The sequence below is a fragment of the Chiloscyllium plagiosum genome, unplaced genomic scaffold (genome assembly GCF_037043375.1).
Source record: "Chiloscyllium plagiosum isolate Xiang-an unplaced genomic scaffold, Cpla_swu_hap1 HiC_scaffold_5, whole genome shotgun sequence".
Taxonomy (NCBI): Eukaryota; Metazoa; Chordata; class Chondrichthyes; order Orectolobiformes; family Hemiscylliidae; genus Chiloscyllium; species Chiloscyllium plagiosum.
Window position 1 is genome coordinate 55,014,244 of NW_028270143.1, and position 22,400 is coordinate 55,036,643.

The 22,400-nt window shown below is 39.1% G+C and overlaps 1 protein-coding gene across 3 annotated transcripts in view; it reads right to left on the minus strand.

Annotated features, from left to right (window-relative positions):
* The window catches only part of epb41l4b (erythrocyte membrane protein band 4.1 like 4B), a 399,237-nt gene that overhangs the window by 36,367 nt on the left and 340,470 nt on the right, over window positions 1–22,400 (minus strand). For all 3 annotated transcript variants that reach the window (XM_087987177.1, XM_087987176.1, XM_043690060.2), the window contains exons 20-22: window positions 14,191–14,292; window positions 7,418–7,538; window positions 496–573 (exon numbers count right to left, since the gene is read on the minus strand). In XM_087987177.1, the coding sequence (XP_087843303.1) occupies window positions 496–573; window positions 7,418–7,538; window positions 14,191–14,292 (301 nt within the window). The remainder of the gene's footprint in view (window positions 1–495; window positions 574–7,417; window positions 7,539–14,190; window positions 14,293–22,400) is intronic.

Genomic DNA, 22,400 nt, shown 5'->3' on the forward strand with positions numbered 1-22,400 from the left:
CAGCTAACTGAGCTAACCAATCCCCCCAACACTTTCCATGATATGTAGCACAAAGCAATGCTGGCCAGCTAGGTTTCTGGATCCATTCTTAGTCAGTGCTGAATTCAATCTCAGATTCAATCTCAGAAGAGATATGATCCAGTTGTACTTTGGATCAGTGAGAATCTTAGGGAAGGGACTTGGAACAAAATTAATGTAGGTTCCTGCATCTGATCACTATCCATGATCAGTACTTTAAATATGCATTTATTATTTCTTTCCTTGTAAAATGTAGTCTAGCACACACCATTGTAAAAGAGGATCGAATGAATAGTAGGAAACACTAGGAGAATGTTAAATAAAAAACAGCATTACTCAGAATTAGGCAAAACCATATCTCCAGTCAAAGCCAATCAGTATTTGCATCTAGCAGCTGCTTTCAGGACATTAACTGACAATACATTCGAATCAGTGAATGAACTGAATATTTAAAAATGACAGAGGATGAACACAAACCAGAGGAGTGGCTTCAGTAAAGTCCATCAGTAGATCTCCTGGAGAAGCCAACTCTGTGTGATCTTCTTCCAAACTATTCTATAAAAAGAGTGACAAATATGAATCCACCTAAGGAATATTTTCAGACAATAGTAATCAACTTTACATCTTACTTTCTACAATGTAAATTATTCATGCCTAACAGCAAAAAATTCCCATAAGTTCTTAAACTTGCTCAATAATCAGGAGTGCAGGCAAGCAAGGGATTCTGTCAGATATTTCAGATACTGCAGCAATTCATTAATATGGAACCAGATTTACAATGCCTACTATGTATAAAACTGAAGTGCAACATTGAAAGATACAGCATGGTAAATTGCTTGCTACTGGCTTTGAACACTGCACAGTGATGCTGGACAGCCTAATGAAAGAATGTGGTTTAGAAGAGAACAAAGATTGATACTAGGAGGAATACTGCACAACATATCTGCAATGTTTCCTATCAACCTCATGCTTACTTAAGACCCTGCACTGAAAGTAGCCTTTTTAGCAAATTGTCAGAGGACAGGCAGGGCTGGCAAGCAGTCATAGCTATGTGAATCAGCATTTTTGGAAAGTTTACGGAGCTTATTTGATGCATATATGTGTGAACCTGTCACCAGATAATTTTTTTAGTACACTTAAGAAAGAAAAAGGAACAAGTCTACGCTATTTTTCACTGTATTGAAGGATACTTCATTATAATTATTAAATCAGGTTTGCAAAGGGCTTTCGGAGCCCTGATTGAAATGCAGTCCTGACAATTCAGTTTTCTCAGGTCTCTGGAAACCTGATGGCAAAATGTAGGTGGAAATAACTGGATTTAAAAAAAAAAGCAGGAGTCACTCTTTGGGAAACTAAGAACTGTAACCAATTGATGAATAGAATCATGGACTCACACAACATGGCAACAGGCCCTTCGGCTGAACATGTCTATGTCAACCAAACAATACCGAACTACACTTAATTCCATTTACCTGCAGCTGGACCATGCTCCTCTATGCCCTAGCATTTTAAGTGCAAATCCAGATGCTTCCACCATCTTCTCATTCCATATTTCTACCATCCCTTGGGTGAAAGCACTTACCCCTCACCTTAAACATATGCCCTCTGGTCTTGGACATGTCTGCCACATGGAAAAGATTCACACAATCTACCTTATCTATGTCTCTCAATTATGTAGACTTTAATCAGACTCACAACCCCTGCCTCCGCCTCCTACAGTCCAATCTGTACAACAAGCTTTCTTTGTCGTTAGTGTTCCCTGGGAATCTACCATTCTTTGTGTACATCCATATCCAAGTACATAAAAAACAGCAAGGGTCCCAACACTGACCCCTGTGGTACACTCTGGTCACAGGCTTCCAGTCACAAAAACAACTCTTCACCATCACCTTTAACTTCGTATTTGCAAACCAATTTTGGATCCAGTTTCCAAACCTGTCTTGGAACCTTTGGGCTATTCGATCATGTGGGACCATGTTAAAGGCCTTAATGAAGTCCATGATGTATTTAGTTACCTTCTTAAACAAAAAAACTCAATGAAATTAGTGAGACAGGATCTCCCTCCAACAAATCCATACTGACTGTTCTTGATCAATCACTGTCTTTCCAGGTGATAATTGATCCTGTCCCTTAGAATTGTTTCAATAATTTCCCATTCACTGGCCTATTCCTGCTGCCCTTCTTGGACCAGGGAACCACATTAGCTAGGCTCCAGTCTTCCAGCACTTTACCCGTGGCCAGTGAGATATTAAATATACAGATGAGAAATATTCATTGAAGACTTCATCCATGTCCTCTGGCTGCACACACAGATTGCCCTTTTGATTGTTAATAGGGGCCATTCTTTTCCTGGTAATCCTTTTGCACCTAATATACTTGTAAAATGGATTGAGGTTTTTCTTAATCCTATCTGCAAAGATATTTTGCGGCCACTCTTTGCCCTTCTAAGTTCTTCTTTAAGCATGCCCCTAACACACTCTAAACTCCTGAAGGGCCCCCCGGATTTGAATGTGCTGTACTTGTCGTGTGCTTCTCAATCTCAATATCCCTTGACATCAAGGGTTGCCTGGACTTGCTCCACTTGTCTTTCACTCTTAGAGGAACATGCTGGCCCTGAATTCTCAGTATACTACTTTGAAAGACTCCCATTTTCCAAACATAGACTTACCTGCAAGTAGTTGTTCCCAAAATAGAAGATGGACATTTGTTTGATTTGATTTTTGTTATCAGCAGCCATTAAGTAATGAAACGTGTGATCAAAGATGGCTGAACACAGAGGTCAGAAGTGTGGAAATGGTCAGCAATGAGCTGATGAATGATGGGTGAAGGGGATGCAAGTGCATAATTCCCACGTGAAGAAAATGACTGATATAAACAAACACACCTTAAATACAATTGAACAGAAATAATCCAACCTATTTTAATAGCAGAGGCGGATTGACTTTGTTAAAACTTTTATGCAACAGTATATGTGATGTTTGGAGAGCAGAAGGATGAACAGTGAGACTTTTGTATTTGAATACCAAACAATCAAAACAGACTGGATGAGAATATTTCTGCTGTTAAGGAGGAAGATCATTAAAGGAACGACTGTACAGTGGTTTACTAAGTTCTTTAAAAAAGAAAGTACTGTTTTGGTGGGGGTGGTGGTTAGGAAAAGACAAAACCTATCAATTCTGAGACTCGTAGGTAGAACTTTCCATTTACAAAGGAGCATCTTTCGTATAACTACTTATGGTGTGCCTTAACACTGGAGTCAACCATTAATTGGAAACAGCTAGGTAAAAGAACATATAAAAGAAAAATTATTTGTAAATTAAAGATGTGGCATGGGCACAAGGTAAGATGTATGGCCATATCATAAAATGCATTACTCTCCTTTCTTGAAACAAAATTATAATTAATGAAGGGTCCCCATATTTACACAGGATGACAAGAAAGCTTGGAGGATAGTTTTCTGAAAAGAAACATGGAAATCAACTGCAGCGTTCTTTAAATGAATTTCCCTCAGTTTCATCAGTCCACTGTCAGGCAGGAAAGCAACAAACAACAATGGAGTGGATAGCAGATACCACTATGCCAGGGGCTGGGGAAGCTGGGTGAATCAGATATTCCTGGAGGAATGGCATGAATCATGCAGACACCGCTGGCATGTGAAGGTGGCTAGAGTGTATGTCACATAAGATGTTGGCCAATTGTGGCTTCCACTGGCATTTTGGACCTGGGGAATTCAGCCCTTGTTGCCTCCATTTACTCACTAAGATTTCCATAACTTCCACGTGTTCACAATAAATAACCCATTTGAAAAATGGTGGGATGCATTCTCCTGAAATGATTTTAGTTAATGAAATAAACTGATTTCTCAGCTCTTGACCTGTCTTTGTTAAAAGTGAAAGTGGGTGGATTTGGTTGTCTTTGAGCATTTAATGCTTTAATTCATTTAATCTTTCCACCCATTTCCAATCTGCCAATCCTCCCTTGATAAATCTGATAATGAAAGGTCATGGAATCTGAAATGTTAACTTTGCTTTTATTCATAGATACTGTCTAAACAAGACAGTATTTCAACTTTTTCTATTTTTAACTGTGATTGGAAGCATCTGCAGTATTTTGCTTTTGTAGCTACTTATTTAGTTTATTTTGAATATGGTTCCCATCTGGGCACAAATCGGCTGCTTAGTTTTATTTTGTTATTCATTCATGAGATGTGGGATTCGCAAGTGAGCCAGCATTCATTGCCTGTCTCTAGTTGCTCTTGAGAAGGAGGTGGTGAGCTGTTTTTTTTTGAAGTGCTACAGTCCATGTGCTTTAAGTCAACTCACGATGTTAGAGAAGGGAGTTCCAGGAATTTGACCCAATGACACTGAAGGAACAGCGATATCATTCCTAGTCAGGAGGATGAGCGACTTGGAGAGGAACTTGCAGATATTTGTGTTCCCAAGCAGCCTTGGTGAATTTCTGCTGTCATCTTGAACATTATACACACTGATGATACTGAACATCAGTGATGGAGGGAGTGAATGTTTGTGGGAGGTGCCAATCAAGAGTGCCGCTTTGTACTTGTAAACGTCAAGCTGCTTTAGTGTTTTTGGAGCTGCAATCATCCAGGAAAGTGAAGAACATTCAAATGCATTTCTGACTTGTGCCTTGTAGATGGTAGATGAGCTTTGGAGAGACAGGAGGTGGGATGAGCTTTGGAGAGACAGGAGGTGAGTTACTCACTATAGGATTCCTAGTTTTTTGACCTGCTGTTATAACCACTGTTTTTATACGGCTAGTCAAATTGAGTCTCTGGTGAATGGCAACTCCCAGGATGTTGATAGTGGGGGATTCAGTGATGATAACACCACTGAATGTCATGATTGTCTCATTTTGGAGATGGACATGGCCTGGCATTTGTGTGGCACGAATGTTACTTGCCACTTTTCAACCCAAGCCTGGATACTGTCCAGGTTGTGCTGCATTTGGACAGCGAGTGCTTCAGTATCTGACAAGTTGTGAATAGTGCTGAACAATATGCAAACATCAGTACACATTCCCTTTTCTGCCCTTATGATGGAGGGAAGGTCATTGATGAAGCAGCTGAAGGACTAAGGACATTTCCCTGAGGATCTCCTGCAGACATGTCCTTGGAGATTTTTGTGACTGACTTCCAGCTACCACAATCATCATCTTAAATACTAGGTATGACTCTAACCAATGGACATCCCCCACTTTCTCTATTTCCCATTCTCTATAGTTTTGCTAAGACCCCTTGATGCCACACTCAGTCAAATGCAACCTTTCGGAGTTCCCTAGATACAGGAATTGTCCATCTGGACAGGAAATTGTACATGTTATTCCACTTTTTGAGAAGGGTGATAGAGGAAAACCATGGATTTAAAGACCAGTTAGCCCGACAGAAATTGTTGGAATCTATAATCAAGGATGAGGTAACTGAACACTTGGAAAATTTTCAGTTGATCAGACAGAATCAGCATTGATTCCTGATATGACATCCTTGAACTTTTTTGAAGAAGTGACTAAGGATGTGGTCAAGGAACTGTCTATGAATGTTATATCTCTTGATTTCCAGAAGGCAGTTGATAAAGTGCATCATAAAAGACTGTTTTCGAAGGTAGAAGCCAAAAGAGTTGAGGGCAAATTACCGAAATGACTAGGAAATTGGCTGTGTGGCAGGTGATAGAAAGTAAGGATAATGGGTAGGTACTCAGGTTGACAGGATGTGACCAATGCCGTATCACAAGGACCTATGTTAGACCCTCAATTATTCACATTATTTATTAATGACTTGGATAACGATAGAAATTCATATATCCAAATTTTCTGATGACACAAAGTTAGATGCCGTTATAGACAGAGTAGATGATAACATAAAATTCCAAAGGGATATTGATAGACTGAGTCAGACATGGCAGGTGGAGTTCAATGTAAGCAAATATAACGTGATCCATTTGGGATTTAAAAAGGATACTTTCTAGATGGTATGACATTAAATACAGTGGATGTTCACAAAGACTTAGGGATTCAGGGGCATAGGTCTTTGAAATGTAATGAAAAGGTGCAGAATAAGTGTCATTAAAGCTAATGGAATGCTGGCCTTTATATCTAGAGGACTGAAGTACAAGAATGAAGATGTTATGCTGCAGTTATACAAAATCATGGTTAGACTGCATTTGGAGGACTGAGACCAGTTCTGGGCACCACACCTTAGGAAGGATATACTTGCCTTGGGGGGGGGGGGGGGGTACAACGTAGGTTTACAAGAATACCTAAACTTCAGGATTAAATTATGAAGAGAGATTACACAAATTTGGTCTGTTAGAAGGTTAAAGGGTGATCTGAATGAAGTCTTCAAGATATTAATAGGAAAAGACAGGGTTGACAAAGATAAATTATTTCCACTAGTTGGGGATTCTAGAACTCGGGGGGCATAGTCTGAAAATTAGAGCCAGACCATTCAGGATGGATGTTAAGAAAAATTTCCATACACAAGGATTGGTAGATGTTTGGAACTCTCTTCATCAAACAGTGGTTGATGCTGGAGCAGTTGTTAATTTTAAATCTGAAATAGATAAATTCTTAAGTACAGATATTAAAGGTTATTTGCAGGCATATGGAGTTAGGCTACATACCAGCTGTGATCTCAATGAATGGCAAACAAATTTGAGGAGCTGGTTGGCTTACTCCTGTTCCAAAATTCAAGCAACTAGTGTTTGACAGCACTGCAGATGAATATTTCCATCACACTTGTAATAATTGAGAATAGTCTGATCGGACATAATTAGCCAAGTTGGATTTGACCTGTTTTTGTTGTAGAAGACATATCTGAGCAATTTTCCATATTGTCAGGTAGATGGCAGTGTTGTATCTGTAATGGAACGTGATAAATTCTAAAGCACAAGTCTTTAGTACTATTGCTGGAATGTTGTCAGGCCCCATAGCTTTTGCAGCATCAAATGCCTTCACCTGTTTTTGAATATCACGAGAAATTAATTGAATTGGCTGAAGAATGGCATCTGAAATGCTCAGAACCAATATCCCTCCATTCTTTCTGATGTTCTGCACGTGGTGATCTGCATTTTTATGCCTATCAGTGAATTGGTTTCCGGTTCCAGAAGTTGGTGCTGCGCCTGGATCTCGAAGGGCTGTGCAGCCAGTAAGAAAATTCAGGGGAACACTGCTAAGAACCTCTGGAAGTTACATTCTAACAGTAACAATACTTTACAATAACTGGCCAGTCTTTTGGAGTATCCTTAAGAGGTAAATGATGTTAGATAAATGACTATATTCTTTCTCATGCTTTTTAAATGGTTGAGACAAGGTGGCAATTAACATGTGACAGAGGATATCACTACATTGCAGTAACATAACAGTAATTACAGTAACAGTAATATACCTTAATGCAGGTGGGATATTGTAACTGAACATCAGAATTGGATTGTTTGCTGACTGGGGGAGGGCTGTTTCGAGTGGCTGCCGCTAATGCAGGAGGCAGGTCATCCTCATCACTGTGATTACTGTCAGAGAATAAAGGAAATTACTATAAACACATGCATCTCCCACCAGGCAAGAACATCACAATTTCCAGAAATTAGTTCAATAAGAATCACCCTTTTTTTGGACAAGAGTTCAGATCATGTACATTTAGTCTCTGGACAACTACTTTCACAAGATATGTGTTGAAAACAATTTAATTTATGTCCTAAGTATTGCAAAGTCATGGATAACAACAAATATCACAAACAGTAACAAACAATTTAATTCTCTAAAAAGAAACCAAATATTAAGTCAGAATTGCCTTTTGGTGCTTTGATTTATGGGCTATTAGTGTACCTCAAACTTCATCAGTGACGAAAATCACTATACTTGTAGATACTTTCTGCAACCCTCCCAATCCCAAGGACAACTGGTGGGAGTACACTGGAGTACTACAGCTATTTGGAAAACCAGCCTCTTATAATGTTTATGAAAGCATTTTAAAAAGAATATGAAACACTCAGGCTTCACTCATGTTTCCTCACTTTCTAGCTGTTCCTGATAAAGAATAAGTAGAAGCCAAGTCACACAACAAGCTCAAGAAAACCATTGATCAACGATTTATTTTATGCATCTATTCACAGCTAATTGTTGCTATGTGTACTGTCAAAACTGGCTGCAGGTGACTAAGACCAGGAGCTGCATATTAAAGGATAGTGAAGGAGATCAAGTATCATGGGGAGGAGTCAGGAGTATGGGGTCGAGAAAATATCAGCCATGATTGATGGCGGCAAGGTGCAGTAGTAACTGTTAAAGTGGCTTACAGACCACCAAACACAACTGGTACTGTAGGGCACATTAAAAAAAACTAAAAGGTGCCTGGTGCTTGAGTAATATAAGTGACTTCAAACTACATATAGACTGATGAGCACCAATGCTACTAAGGAAGCATTTATGCAACATGTTAAGGAACCAACTAGGCCACAGACTATTTTGGATCTAAGATTACACAATGAGAAAGGGCTAATTAATAATCTTGTTGTAAAAGAACCTTGAGGAAACAGTTAGTAGAACATGATAAAGATTGCTACTTGTACACAATCCATTCCTTTATCTGAGGCAAATGCAATACTTGCTAGTGATTGTTTTCATTTGGGAGAACAAAGGTACACGAAGCCAAAAATAAGCTTTTACTTTAAAAGCACAGGAAGGTAGGAATGGGCATTTTTCTTTGTTTATGAATTCCCCCAAAATTGCAGCCCTCTGATCTGACTTCCAGCTCAATGCCATTTTTCACAGTAACTAAATCAACACCTGATTGAATTTGGTTGCCAAGCCACCAATATCTACTAAAAAGAATGGATTTGAGACAAACACGATGAGTTGTTCCATCATGTCTAATTCCTGAAACCGCCAGTTGAATTCCTCTGCCAACTTCCTCAGGTGTGCACAGAGGTTTTCAGGGTGGAACCAGTTTTTTTGGTGTGTTGATTTTTTCCTAGTATTTTCTACAGATTTGGGAAGTGTTGCACCATTTTATATTTTGATTGGGAGGACAACAGACCTAGTTTTAATTAGAGTGTGAGCACAACAATGATTATATGTGTCAAGTCTCTGTCCTTTTCCTGCAGTTCATTGTTCAGCTCATTCAGTGGTCATAGAATCCCTACAATGTGGAAGTAGGCCATTCGACCCATTGAATTTACAAAGACCCTCTGAAGAGGAACATCCCACCTCTACCCTATCCCTGTAACCTTCAATTTTTATGGCTAATCTAGCCATGCGCATCCCTGGACACTATGAGATAACTTAGCATGACCAATCCACCTAACCTGCACATCTTTGGACTGTGGGAGGAAACTGGAGCACCCAGAGGAAACTCCATATAAACAGGTATCCAAGGCTGGATTCGAATCCGGGTCCCTGGCACTGTCAGGCAACAGTCCTAACCACTGGGCCATCCCTAATATCTACAGTTGTGACATAATGTCGATAAGGAATCCAAAGTCAAGAGAACATGCATTGTCTGACAGTTAACTGCACAATTCATTCATTGATTTAAGAACTGTGACAATTTCAGGCATAATATCTGAAAGTCTTTGCAGGTCCTTCCCTCAACTTAACCACCTCATATTACCATGGGGATTAGTGAGACCACCCTGGTAGCATCAAGTTTATATCTTTACAAGTAGTGCTGAGGGCCTTTTACATGAATCATGTTTACAATCTTAACAAACTTCATTAAATGAGATTCACAATTGTACCCTTGATGAATTATACAGAAAAGTGGAGAAACAAGGATAATTTCTGCAAAATGCAACAAAGGTCATATTTACGCAAAGTATTACTGGTGTACCATCAGTTATCGTAGAAACCAGTTTCTTGAGTGGAATATTTTTCTCAAGCATATATTTTTTGAATTTGTTGTATTATCTTTGCTCTTTATTCTCTCTTTAACAGGCAAAAGGGTGAGAAGAACCTATTTAGTTGTGTCCTTAAAAACCACATGCCCAAAAACAGGCAACTGAGCTGTGTCAGTCATATTGATAGATTAATTGAACTGCAATGAGAAGCATCAACAGTCTTTCAGGTCCTGCTGTGGTTGCTGAAAGACATTTTTGGACAAAGATTCCACTTTTCTTCATACTGTGGAAGCCCCAAGTGACTTGCTCAGGATGGTGGTTACTATTTCTTCTTTGTTCTCAAAGTATTGTAATGAAGAGTCTGCAGTCACATACATTTCTTCTTTAATTGCTTCACCATCTGTCAATGATTTCTTGTATATTGCCAGAAGATGACAAACATAAAAGGATGCTTCACAGCAGGACTTATTTTTGTTGCTGGTTTCGAAAAAAATGACTGTTGAGCTTTCAAAACAGCTTCCAGCTCATCAACTTTATCTGGAACATGCTGTTCAAAGAAAAACTATCCTTGACTTGACTGTGCGTTGTTATGTGGTGTTGTTCCAAATTCCCTTTCTTACTTATCAATATATTTAGTCATATATAAAGCAATCACACTTTTACAGTGACAAATCGAAATTCAATTTCTCACTGAGTGGGGAGGTTGGACATTTTTGGTTTCTTTTTAGATGGTCCTGGTTTGATCACTCATCACTGATTCATCTTGTAGTTTATAATGTCACTCTGTTGCAGATTGGCCTCTGGATCCACACCTCTGGAATGCTTTTTTAAAATGTATTCACTCACAGAGTATGAGCAGATCTGACTATGCCAGAATTTATTGCCCAGAGAGCAGTTAAGAGTCAACCACATTGTTGTGGATCTGGATTCAAATCTAGGCTAGACAAGGACAGTAGATTTCCTTCCCTAACGGCCTTTAGTGAACTAGATGGGTTTTTCCAACAATTGACAATGGATTCATGTTCATCATTAGACTCTCAATGCCAGATTTTTAAAAAATTGAATTCATATTCCACATGACAGGATTTGAACCCAGTCTCCCAGAATAAGAGGTATGGTTAATAAGCAAATGACACCAAACTTGAAGGTGTAGTGGACAGTGAAGATGGTTGCCTTAGAGTACAACAGAACCTTGATCATATTGGGACAATGGGCTGAGGAGTGGCAGATAGAGTTTAATTTAGATAAATGTAAGGTGCTGTATTTTGGAAAAACAATCAGGGAAGGACTTATACAGTTAATGGCAAAGTCCTGGAGATCTTGGAATTCAGGTTCATAGTTCCTTGAAAGTGGAGTCACAGGTAGACAAGACGACATTTGGTTTGTTTGCCTTTATACATTAGTGCATTGAATATCAGAGTTGGGAGGTCATGTTGCAGTTGTATAGGACATTGGTTAGGCCACTTTTGGAATGCTGCATGCAATTCTGGTCTCCTGCAACAGGAAGGATGTTGTCAAACTTGAAAGGATTCAGAGAAGATTTACAAGGATTTGCAGGGTTGGGTGGTTTGATCTATGGAAGGAGGCTGAATAGTCTAGGGCTTTACACCCTGCAGCATCAGAGGTGACCTTACAGAAGTTTATAAAATCATGAGGGTAACTAGCTAAACTCTTTTCCCAGGGGTTAGGGAGTCCAAAAACAGAGGGCATAGGTTTAAGCTGAGAGGGGAAAAATTTAAAAGGGATTTAAGAGGCAACTTTTTCATGCAGAGGGTGGTGCGTGTATGGAATGAGTTGCCAGAAGAAGTGGTGGAGGCTGATACAATCACAACATTTAAAAGGCATCCAAATGAGTATATGAATAGGAAAGGTTTAGAGGGATATGGGGCAAATGTTGGCAAATGGGTCTAGTTTAATTTAAGGTATCTGATTGGCAAGGGTCTGTTTCCATACTATACAGCACTATGACTCTATCATTAACTGAGTTTTTGGATTAAAACACTAGCGATAATACAACTAAACCATAGTCTCCCACACGCTACTGACTGCTTTCAAATATGAGGCACAGGAGCTCATCTCTGTGGTCAGGATTTGAACTTTAAATTTTTTTCTTTCTCTTACTTGTCAAAGGCAGATGGGTGTGATTGTTGAAGGTCTATCATTTTAGCCCTGGGCATCACTGAATGAGTTTTCAGGGAAGTGTCCTAACCCCACCAGTTTTAGTTGTTTTTTTCAAATACACCCCCTCCACCATATCATCAGACATGGATGCTTATTGATGGTTGCAGTGTTCAATGTTATTTGCAAATATTCACATGAAGAAGTCCATGCCTATATAAATGTGATCTGGTCAACATTCAGGCTTGGACTGGCAAGTGGTGGTGATATAGTAGTAATGTCACTAGGCTAATAATAGAGAACCCCAGACAGATGGTGAATATGCTTCACTTTTAACTGTCCTCTGGGCAATTAGAGATGGGCAATAACTGCCGCCCTAGCCAGCAATGTCCACATTCCTTGAAAGAATGAAAAAAAAAGTAACATTCTTTCCTTATAAGTGGCAGGAAATGACCATCTGTCACAAGAAAGAATCTAACCATCTCCCCTGCAATTTCAGGAGGAGATTCCCATTCCTCTCCAGCAATATCCTGGGTGTTACTATTGACCAGAAATTTAACTGGACTAGCTACATCAATACTGTGGCTACAAAGATAGGAAAAAACAATGGTTTACCTCACCTCCCAATTCCCCAAAGCCTTTTTACCACCTACAAGGCACAAGTCAGGAGTGTGATACAATCCTCCCCAATTGCCTGAATGAATGCAGCTCCAAAAACACTAAGTTTGACACCATCCAGGATAAAGCAGTCCACTTGACTGGCACCTCATCCACTACCTTACCTACCAAAGGTGCACAGTAGCTACAGTTTACATCATCTACCAGATGGGTGAATTCAACTCATTAAGGCTCATTATTAAACAGCTTCCAAACCCTCAAACTTTACTACAAAGAAGAACAAAGGTTGAAAGTACAAGGGAACACCATTAGTTCTTCTTCAAGTCATCCGTAATTTTCATTTGGAAGTATATCATTCCTTCTTTGTCAGTGGATTAAAGTTCTAATTCACCTTAACAGCACTGTGAGCGTACCTTCAGCACACAGACCGCAGTGGTCCAAGGCAGTAGCCGACCCCTGTTTTCTCAAAAGCAGGTAGGAATGGGTAATTAATGCTGGCACAGTTCATGATTTCCAGATTTCATCAAAAAATGTAAATAAAGAATTTTGCAATACCTACGCCTTAAATACAGGTCCAAATACTCGAATATGGAACCAAAACACTCTTGCGAAAATGATAATACATCATCCAATAATCCATTTTAATAGAGCTCTGCACAACGCATTAATTTTCCATGGTTGCCCTTACTCATGCTCTTAATCACACTGGAAATTATTGCTTTCTTGGTTGGTTATTGATAGCCCTGAAACATTAACTCTATTTCTTTCTTTCCAAGTGCTGCATGATCTACTGAGTACTTTTAGTCTTTTCTGTTTTTATTTTAGATTTTCAGCACGGCATTATTTTGCTTTTGTAATCCCATAACATTCTCTAATGATGTGCTTAGATTTTTGCAGCTGTGTTTTGTGATTTTTTTTCTGAAATAAGCTCTGTGTGTTGTGTTAAGCACCGAGTTAAGCATTGGGATGACCAGAAAGACCAGACTCGCTTCCCCTAAACACAGCTTAATAGTTAAGGTTTTTAATCATCTGGTGTTTCACATGTAATCAAAAGGAGAGGGTAGTTATGCTGCATGATACTGAATTGTAAAGCTCAGAGTCACACTGCCAAATTATCAAAACATGCATTGTATAACTAGACCAACAGACTTATTCATCCAGATATGCTGTAGTTAGCAAGGTATAGCTGCAGATGACGGTTTTCATTCCCACATTTCTTTGCAACATGGTATTGCCAGCAATTCCATGATCTCCAAGCTAAGACTGGAAATTTAATACAGTAACTCATGAGTGTGAAATTAAACCTTGTTATTTCACTATGCCTACTTAAGTTATACCCTTCAGTATAGTGAACTCGTCCTTCTTTTGGTATAGTGTGCAACACTTCATTGCATTACCTTCACACTGGTTAATGCATACAGTGTAACCTTCTGTCTTAACAACCAGTGTTGGTGATTGGTAAGATTCAAATATTAAATATGCAACATGATGAATCTTATATACAAATGTTCACGATTTTTCCCTTTTTGAGACATTATGGTGGACATTTGACTAAATTAAAAGAACTTCAGGTAAGCAATCACGAAGGACTCACAAGCTGTACTGTCTTGTAAGTTTCCTTAGGCGTGGAGCTTTTGGCCGTTGTTTCTCCTGAACTCCAGATACTGATATACTGTCTTGAGGTGGCTCTACAGACCTAGCATTGTGAAAAAAGAAAGTCAGCTTTGTAATGTTTAGTTTATGAAAAATGGTCAAAAGTAGACATACCCAGTTAAGCAGGCATACACACCTTATTTCATTATAACACATTCCAGCAATGTAAAGAAATCAACTACAACTTATATTGATACAGCATTCGCAACATTATGAAATATCCCATATCACTTTGCAGGAGCATCCTGAAATAATATATGAAACTGAGGTTAGGTTAGATTTCCCAGACTCTGGGGGCAGTAATGGATATAACCTTTGCTGCTAGTGTGCAGCAGGATGCAGAGAGAGGTTTGACCTGTGTATACGCACTGTAATTGTCCAGGAAGTTTCAATTTCCAAAGAGCTGATTTGCAATGCCTGGGAAAACTATGCAAATAGTTACACTGAGCTGCGCTTGAGATTGGGCTGGATATTCAGTACTCATCCAGATACCTAACCCGAAAATTGACTCTAATCTCCAGCATCTGCAGTACTCACTTTCACCTAAAATTGTTATGTTGCTTACTCTCTGGTGATTAATAATGCAACCCTCAGCACCCTCAAACATACAAGCTCAAAGCTCAAACTACTCCTGCACATCCCTGATGCATCCCCAGACTGATCACTCAATCCCACGACTTGACTAATCACCTGACCTGATTACCTATCTCCAGGATACAACTCGGACCCTTGCCGTTTTACCTCCACACCACAACCGCTCCCCTGGCCCAACAACCCAGCCCTTGTTCAGTATTACACCTCATCCAGATCTGGCTACCCACTTCTTTCCCATCACCCACCTGTTCATTAATCCCACTAAAAGTCACAAGACCTTTAGAAACTTAGTTAAAAGAAACTGCTGATTTTGTAATAAAGGCCACGTGCCCGATGTGCTGCTTCTTCACCAGTGTTTCTTGTGAATTGCTGGGTTAAAGGCATAAAAAGATAACATTACAATGATCCCTATTATCTGGAGCAACATGCATACCAGAAGCTCGGTCAAAGAGATAGGTTTTAAGGAGTATCTTAGGGAAGGAAAGCAAAATGGAGTCATGTAGATAGGGAATTCCAGAACAAGGGTCCTAACCGACTGAAAGCATGGCTCCCAGTGGTGATATAGTGACAACTGGGAATGCCCAAGAAGCCAGAATTAGTACTCTGCCGATATCTTAGAGGACAGTGGTACAGATGAGACAGTATGTCAATATTAAATCTCACTTTCTAGATTAAAGAAACTAAATAGAGTTTTTATACCAAAGTCACTCAGCATAAGTTAACAAAGAAAGAAATCAAGCCACAGATGTTTGACATGGAGCTGATATGTAAATATTTATTGCATTTATTTTTCTCTAACATTAAATTTGGAAAAGAAAATGATGAGTGGTGAATGATCTAAATTGCTCAATTTTTGTTAAAAATATCTTTTCTTAAGATCTTTTCAGTTTGACTTTTTTTTTAAATAGCATCAAAATGATCTAACGTATTATAAATAGATCCTCTGTGATTGTGGCCATGGTACATTAGCCCTCCTGATGCTCTCCACAGCACGATAGATTGTACGTCACGTCTCTCTCTTTTCAATGCCTCGCTTCTATTCAGTTCAATAAGTCTTTCCTTTTTAACTCCATTGCTTGTTGAAGATATTGAAGCTATGGAAATATAGCACTGGCATTGGTGCATCCCTAACACTAGCTTGTCATTACACCCTCCCAACAACATGCTATGTGGAGATACCAATGGGGCTATTCTTATTTCCATCCAGTTGTTAACATACATAAACCGACAGAGTGACCCTCTATATGTAAAGTATTGACCACATCTCAGTCCCAAAAAAAAAAGGCTAACCTTCCATCCCTGCTCCCTTGGAATTACTCAATCACTTCCTCTTGGTCACCATCTCTCACTGAACCAAACAGTTTGTAATCAAGAATGCAATGTTAGAATCTGTGCTGTGGTTCAGACCCAGTATCCCATCAACCATAAAGACCATAGAGAATGTCTTCTCTTTCCCCTTTCCAGATGTTTTAACATCATAATTCTCTATTGCTCCAAATCTCTCTTTGCTGTCTTCCCAATCTAACTCCAACTTGGTCAAACTTCTGCTTACCTTGCTACACAAAAAGTAATTGCTCACCACCCCAACCTTACTGACTTAGACTTTCTGCCTCTTAAAATCCTTCTGAGATGTCTTGTACGACAATTTCCTCTCTCTTCTATTCTCCAGGCTCGTCGTTTTCTCTCCATTCTGTATTTTTCTCCCTCACCCTCCATAGGAAATTGCCCCTTATAGTGTTGTGCTGTGTAAGCTGAATAACCCCAGGTTTGTTCTTCTTCTGAGTTGATTTTATTTGAGTGGTGAATTGATGCGCGACAGTTCATTACATGGATATTCCCATGAAATATCCATTCCTTTAACTTCAGCTTTTTATATATTTCTCTTTCCTTTTCGCCCTGACCATTTTTGATAGAGGCAATTACCAATTGGATTGTACTTTTGGGAACTGTACCCTATTCCTCTCTAATTGTCATGCACCTCCAAAACCAATCTCTTCAATCTACATGTCCATCATCCTTCTTAGGTTCTCCTTTCAGGTCTCAGCAACCATTACGCTTTCTGCTGTTGAAGTGCCTTGACAGTTGCCTTTGAAAAATGCTGTAGGAATGCAGGTTGTTGACGATAATCGAAGACTGGAAAACCCATCAACATCGGGGAATTGAATCCAAGAGTTTCTAATCCGCTTATGTCTGTACCATACTGTGTAAAGAATTTGCAAATTGAACAAAGAGAAATATTTACCAATTTCTTTAATTATGTCAATTTCTTTCCTTTTCTGTCCTCCTCTTCCAAAGGTAATAACTCCTTCTAGAGTATGGTTTCCAAGGGCATTTGTGGACACTTTCTTTACACACGAAGCTGTGGTGAGCATTTGACTGCAGGTTGTGAAAAGCATGTCAATAGCGCCTGATTTTGGCATCCAGGCACCATGTACATTCCAGTGGGGAACCTTGCATAGCAACAGAGAGCAGGAACCTAAGCTGATTCTTCCCCTTCCAAGTGACAGTAATGAACTGTCGCGCATCAATTCACCACTCAAATAAAATCAACTCAGAAGAAGAACAAATCTGGGGTTATTCAGCTTACACAGCACAACACTATAAGGGGCAATTTCCTATGATGCTACCAGGACAAAGTGTTTTTAAGTGAAAGAGTCCTAAGCCATTTTGCCAACTCTTACTCTTAATTTAGGCAAATTAATCAACTGAAGGGATTTAGGCTGTTCTTAATGATGTCTGCAGAGGGCAGCCTTTACAGTGAAGTGTGCATGTGTATAACTAAAAGAAACTGGACTGAATTCAATTGCATCTCTGTAGAGATCCACATAAGTGATGCTCATTTAAAAGAGATAGCAAACATAGAAAATTACTATTTCCAGTATATAAAAATATTTATAACAGAAAGTATAACTTGTATAACTCAATGGTAAAATGGAAAGCATTAAGCTTAATAAACAACTTAATTCTGCAGCCACCTACTTCAATGTGTGAAAGCTGTCAGCCATTCTGTCAGCACTGACTGTGAGGGCTGAAGTTTGGCAGAATCATAAAGCATTAGCATTTTAAAAAAAAAATGCAATGAAGTAATCTAATGGAATGACAACGATATACCTTATGATCATGTATGCATAACAAGCTTAGAGCATGACATTTTTCCCCCAAATAGAAAACACCATACTAGAGCATCTATGTAAACACACTGATGTGGTGTAGCATTTCAATTATAGTGAGGTTTTTGTAGATTTTTGTTTAACCAATTGCATAGAATATTCCATTTATATTAAAAATTGAGCAGTGTCAATATTCTGAGATTAGATTATTGGAACTGGGCAACCCGGTTAAGTGGTGAGAATCATCAACGTGAACATAATTTGATAGCCACAGGGACAGGGATGAGTGGTGATCAATTATGGCACATTTCCTCCTCAGCACAGCTCAGTCACCTCTCTTATGTCATTCATACTTTTGCACAGTTACCAGAGTCAAACTCCCACAATCACTGTGACGGCATTGTCCAGTCCTCAATCCTCTCCTATTCCACATTTCCTCTCACTAACCTTGTGGACTACTTCAATTTGCACTGCCCATTATCATCAGCTGTCTGGCCACCTAACTTGTACTCTTGCCAAGAAGACAAACCACACAGTCAATTAAGGAAAAGAAGAAAGAAATGAGAGGAAAGATAGAGAAAAGGACTGAAGAGACAAACAGATAAGGTGAGAAAATCAGGAAGAAATAGAAAAATACCTGAAGAAACGGCATTAGAGAAAAGAGAGCTGATGGAGTGAAGATCAATGAGGTACAGGTGAAAGGGAGTGCATGCTAGACAGAGTCTGAAAAATATAGGTACACATAGAAAGGAAGATAGATTCAGCAAGGAACGAAACAAATTAACAATCAAAAGATGGAGAGAAAAATAAACTGTAATTAAGAAAGCCAAAGAAAACCAAGAGCAGGGAGAGAGAGAAGAAAAACTAGAAAGAAGGAAAAAAAAGAGAAAAGGAGAAAGAGAAAATTGAGAGAAAAAATAAAACAGAAAGAAAAAAAAAATTCATGTGGTGTGTGTTTAATGCCTTCCAAAGACTGCACACAAAGGCACTTACAGCAAAGTTGGGATCATATCATTACTGCAAGCCAGTCAGCACACCAAGTAAAACTGCATTTCTCTGAATATCCTCTTTATCATTAAAAAAAATCACGTACTGTCATTTGTAGTTACAAGTTACACATGTTATCCAACATACATGGATACAACAGCCAAACATTATTTCTCAATTTCAGCATATTGTCACAGTTTGACATAACATCCTAGATGAAAATGCACCTGGTTGTCCTTGCTGCATTTGAGTTTTCTCACTGGCTTCACACTGCAAAGTGACTTCATCTTTGAAATTTTAGTGCCTCAGCACTGTCACCGTCATCACTAGTTGTTTGATTCTATTGAGAACTGCTTCTTGTTTTGTAACCTAATACCATTGCATATCCTTAGCAGTGAGTTGCACAGATAGTCACACTCTGATGACAAATTAGGTAAGAACTTTGCTGAACAATCCACAAATTCATCAAATTATTGCATTGTTTTCACATCTATTGATTGCTGCATCTCTGCTACAGATCTCACTTAGTCAGGAACCAGGTGAAGTGCTTTTGCTTGTCAATACATTACTTCAGGCATCTTCAATTGCACTTTGCACTGCTGAACATGCTTTTCTTTTGTTAGATGCCCTCTGCAATATTTACATACTGTCCTCTGGTTTTGATCTTTCTGCTGGCTTTTCTGCAAATATTTTGTCCTTGTTCCCAATCTTTTGTTGACATTTAGCTGGAATGTTTCTCAGCTTAAGCAAAGCCTGGAGTCCAACATCTCCAGGCTGGAGTCAGCTATTACGAGGGGGCATAGCTTTAAATTAAGGGGTGGTAGGTATAGGACAGATGTTAGGGGTAGATTCTTTACTCAGCGAGTCGTGAGTTCATGGAATGCCCTGCCAGTAGCAGTGGTGGACTCTCCCTCTTTATGGGCATTTAAACGGGCAATGGATAGGCATATGGAGGATAGTGGGCTAGTGTAGGTTAGGTGGGCTTGGATCGGCGCAACATCAAGGGCCTGTACTGCGCTGTATTTTTCTATGTTCTATCTCATTTTCAGACTGGACACTTTACAAACGTCTGGACTTAATATTGAGTTCAACACCTTCAGATTGTGAACCCATTCTCATTCCTTTCCTTTCTTTTAAGCTTTACTTGTCACATGCTACACTCTGTAATCATGTCCTCTCTTCCCTTGTCCCACTCTACTGGGACTATCTGTTCTGTCCAACTGAAAAAGAAAGATACTATGTGCCAGTCTTGGTGGCTTGCATTGATTTCTTATCACAGAGGGAAAGTCAGCTAGATTGCAATTGTGTTGAACACTGAACACTCAATCTCTTAGCCAGATAGAGAATGAATATGTTTCTGTGCAGCACAGTGTGATGTCAATGAAAACCTTCTGCATGTTCAAAGAGCCTCTTGTTGTCCTCTTGCTAAGAACATTTGAAGTAGGTACTCACAAACATTTGCCTCACTCTTCCCTTTAGCTCTGATCTGAACAGATTATTTTCATAAATAGCATAAATAGTGTCAGAAGAGTCTCAAGTTTTCAAAATCTCTCCTGTCTGGTGTTTCTGCTTCTCAGTGAGATCTGGGATGCAATACAGCTTATAGCACTCCTGCCTCAGCACTGTTGTAGTGTTGCAACTCATATGCTAAGAGTTTTTAATTAATTCTGTTGCTATTTCATTGTTTTGCCACTGGAGTAGAAATAAAAATCAAATTCTGTCTCATATCTCCTTACAATTTTTTTTTAATAGATATTTTTATTAGAAATTTAACATTTTTACAAGTTTACAAAAATAAACAAAACTCTCAAATATAAACATTGATATACAATTAAATCAAATATACAATAGCCAAAATTTAACAAGAGAGAAAAAAAACCGAAAAAAAAAACAAAACTCAACTATCTACTAATCTAACCTACAACTAACCAGAGTGTATATTTAAGTCTCTTACATGCTCGGAATGTGTTAACATCAGATGTAATAAAACCCATATTCGTGCGGGATTCCTCTCCGAAGGGGCCCCGGACCAGCCAGGTTCGTAATCTCAATTAAATAAAAGCCCTTGTTAGGATAGCCGAAATATCTGTATTTATGTAATTCAAGAAGGGCTGCCGTATTTTATAAAATAATTCGGTCTTTCGGTGCACCATAATTGTAAGGAAGTCAAGGGGAATACATTCCATAATTAGTCTGTGCCAATTTGAAAGTCCAGGGGGACCCTCAGCCACCCAGTTCACCAAAATATTTTTCCTTGCACAGAAAGAAAGAATAAAAAATAGTCTCTTCCCGTACGTGTCCAGGGTGGGAAAGTTCGAAAAGCCCAAAAGGAGAGATACAGGGTCCACTTTAATTTCCGTTCCTAAAATTTCTGTCAGGGTACTTGCTACTTTCGTCCAATATCTACGGATCTTATTACAGGTCCATAGGCAATGTACAAGAGTGCCCACTTCTATTTTGCATTTAGGACACATTGGAGATGCTCCTGCCTTAAATTTTGCCAGTCGAACCGGTGCTATATGGGCCCTATGAAGTATCTTCAGCTGGATAGCCTGGGTTCTGTTACAGATAGTAATTTTTCTAGCGTTTTCCCAAATATCATTCCACGTTTCTATAGAGATTTCTAGTCCCAAATCCTGATCCCATGTTTTAAGCAGATTATCCATATCTCCCGATACTTCATCATGTAGTAAATGATAAATAGTACTGACGGTAAATGATAAATACCACTGGTCGTAGGACATTACATTCTCTATCTGATTTATAAAGACTATCTAATAACGTAGTCTTCTTCTGTATATAATCTTGAATTTGGAAGTATCGAAAGTGGTCTCCATTAGGTAATCCAAATTTCTGACGCAGCTGTTCAAAAGACATCAGGACCCCATTTTTAAATAGATCCCCTAGACATGAGATACCCCTGGATCTCCAGAGTTTAAAAGTGGCATCTGTTAACCCCGATTGGAATCCCCATGCTCCCACTATCGGTGCATAGGGGGATGTTTTATGTGAGTTGCCCTCATTTTGCCGCATTATATTCCAAGCCTTAATTGTGTTTAGTATTATAGGGTTTTTATAGTAATCTGTAATGATTTTCCTCTTGTCTGAAAATAAAAGGTTAATAAGTGGGTATTTTACTTGAAAGGCCTCGATGTCCAACCAGATTGATTGTGGATCAGACAAGACCCAATCAGCTATGTAACTTAATATTTCCTAAAGTCTGGGAAGTCCAATCCTCCCCTTGTCTGTGGAAGCTGTAGCTTCTTCAGCTTAATGAGGGGCCGTTTATGATTCCAGATAAAGGAACCCAGCCAGCCATATAATTTATATAGAGCCGTCCTCGGCAGCATCACCGGAAGCATTCTCATAGGATATAGGAGATGGGGCAGGACATTCATTTTGATTAGTGCTATTCTACCCAACCAGGAAATTGGAAGGTCTCCCCATCGCTGGAGGTCCT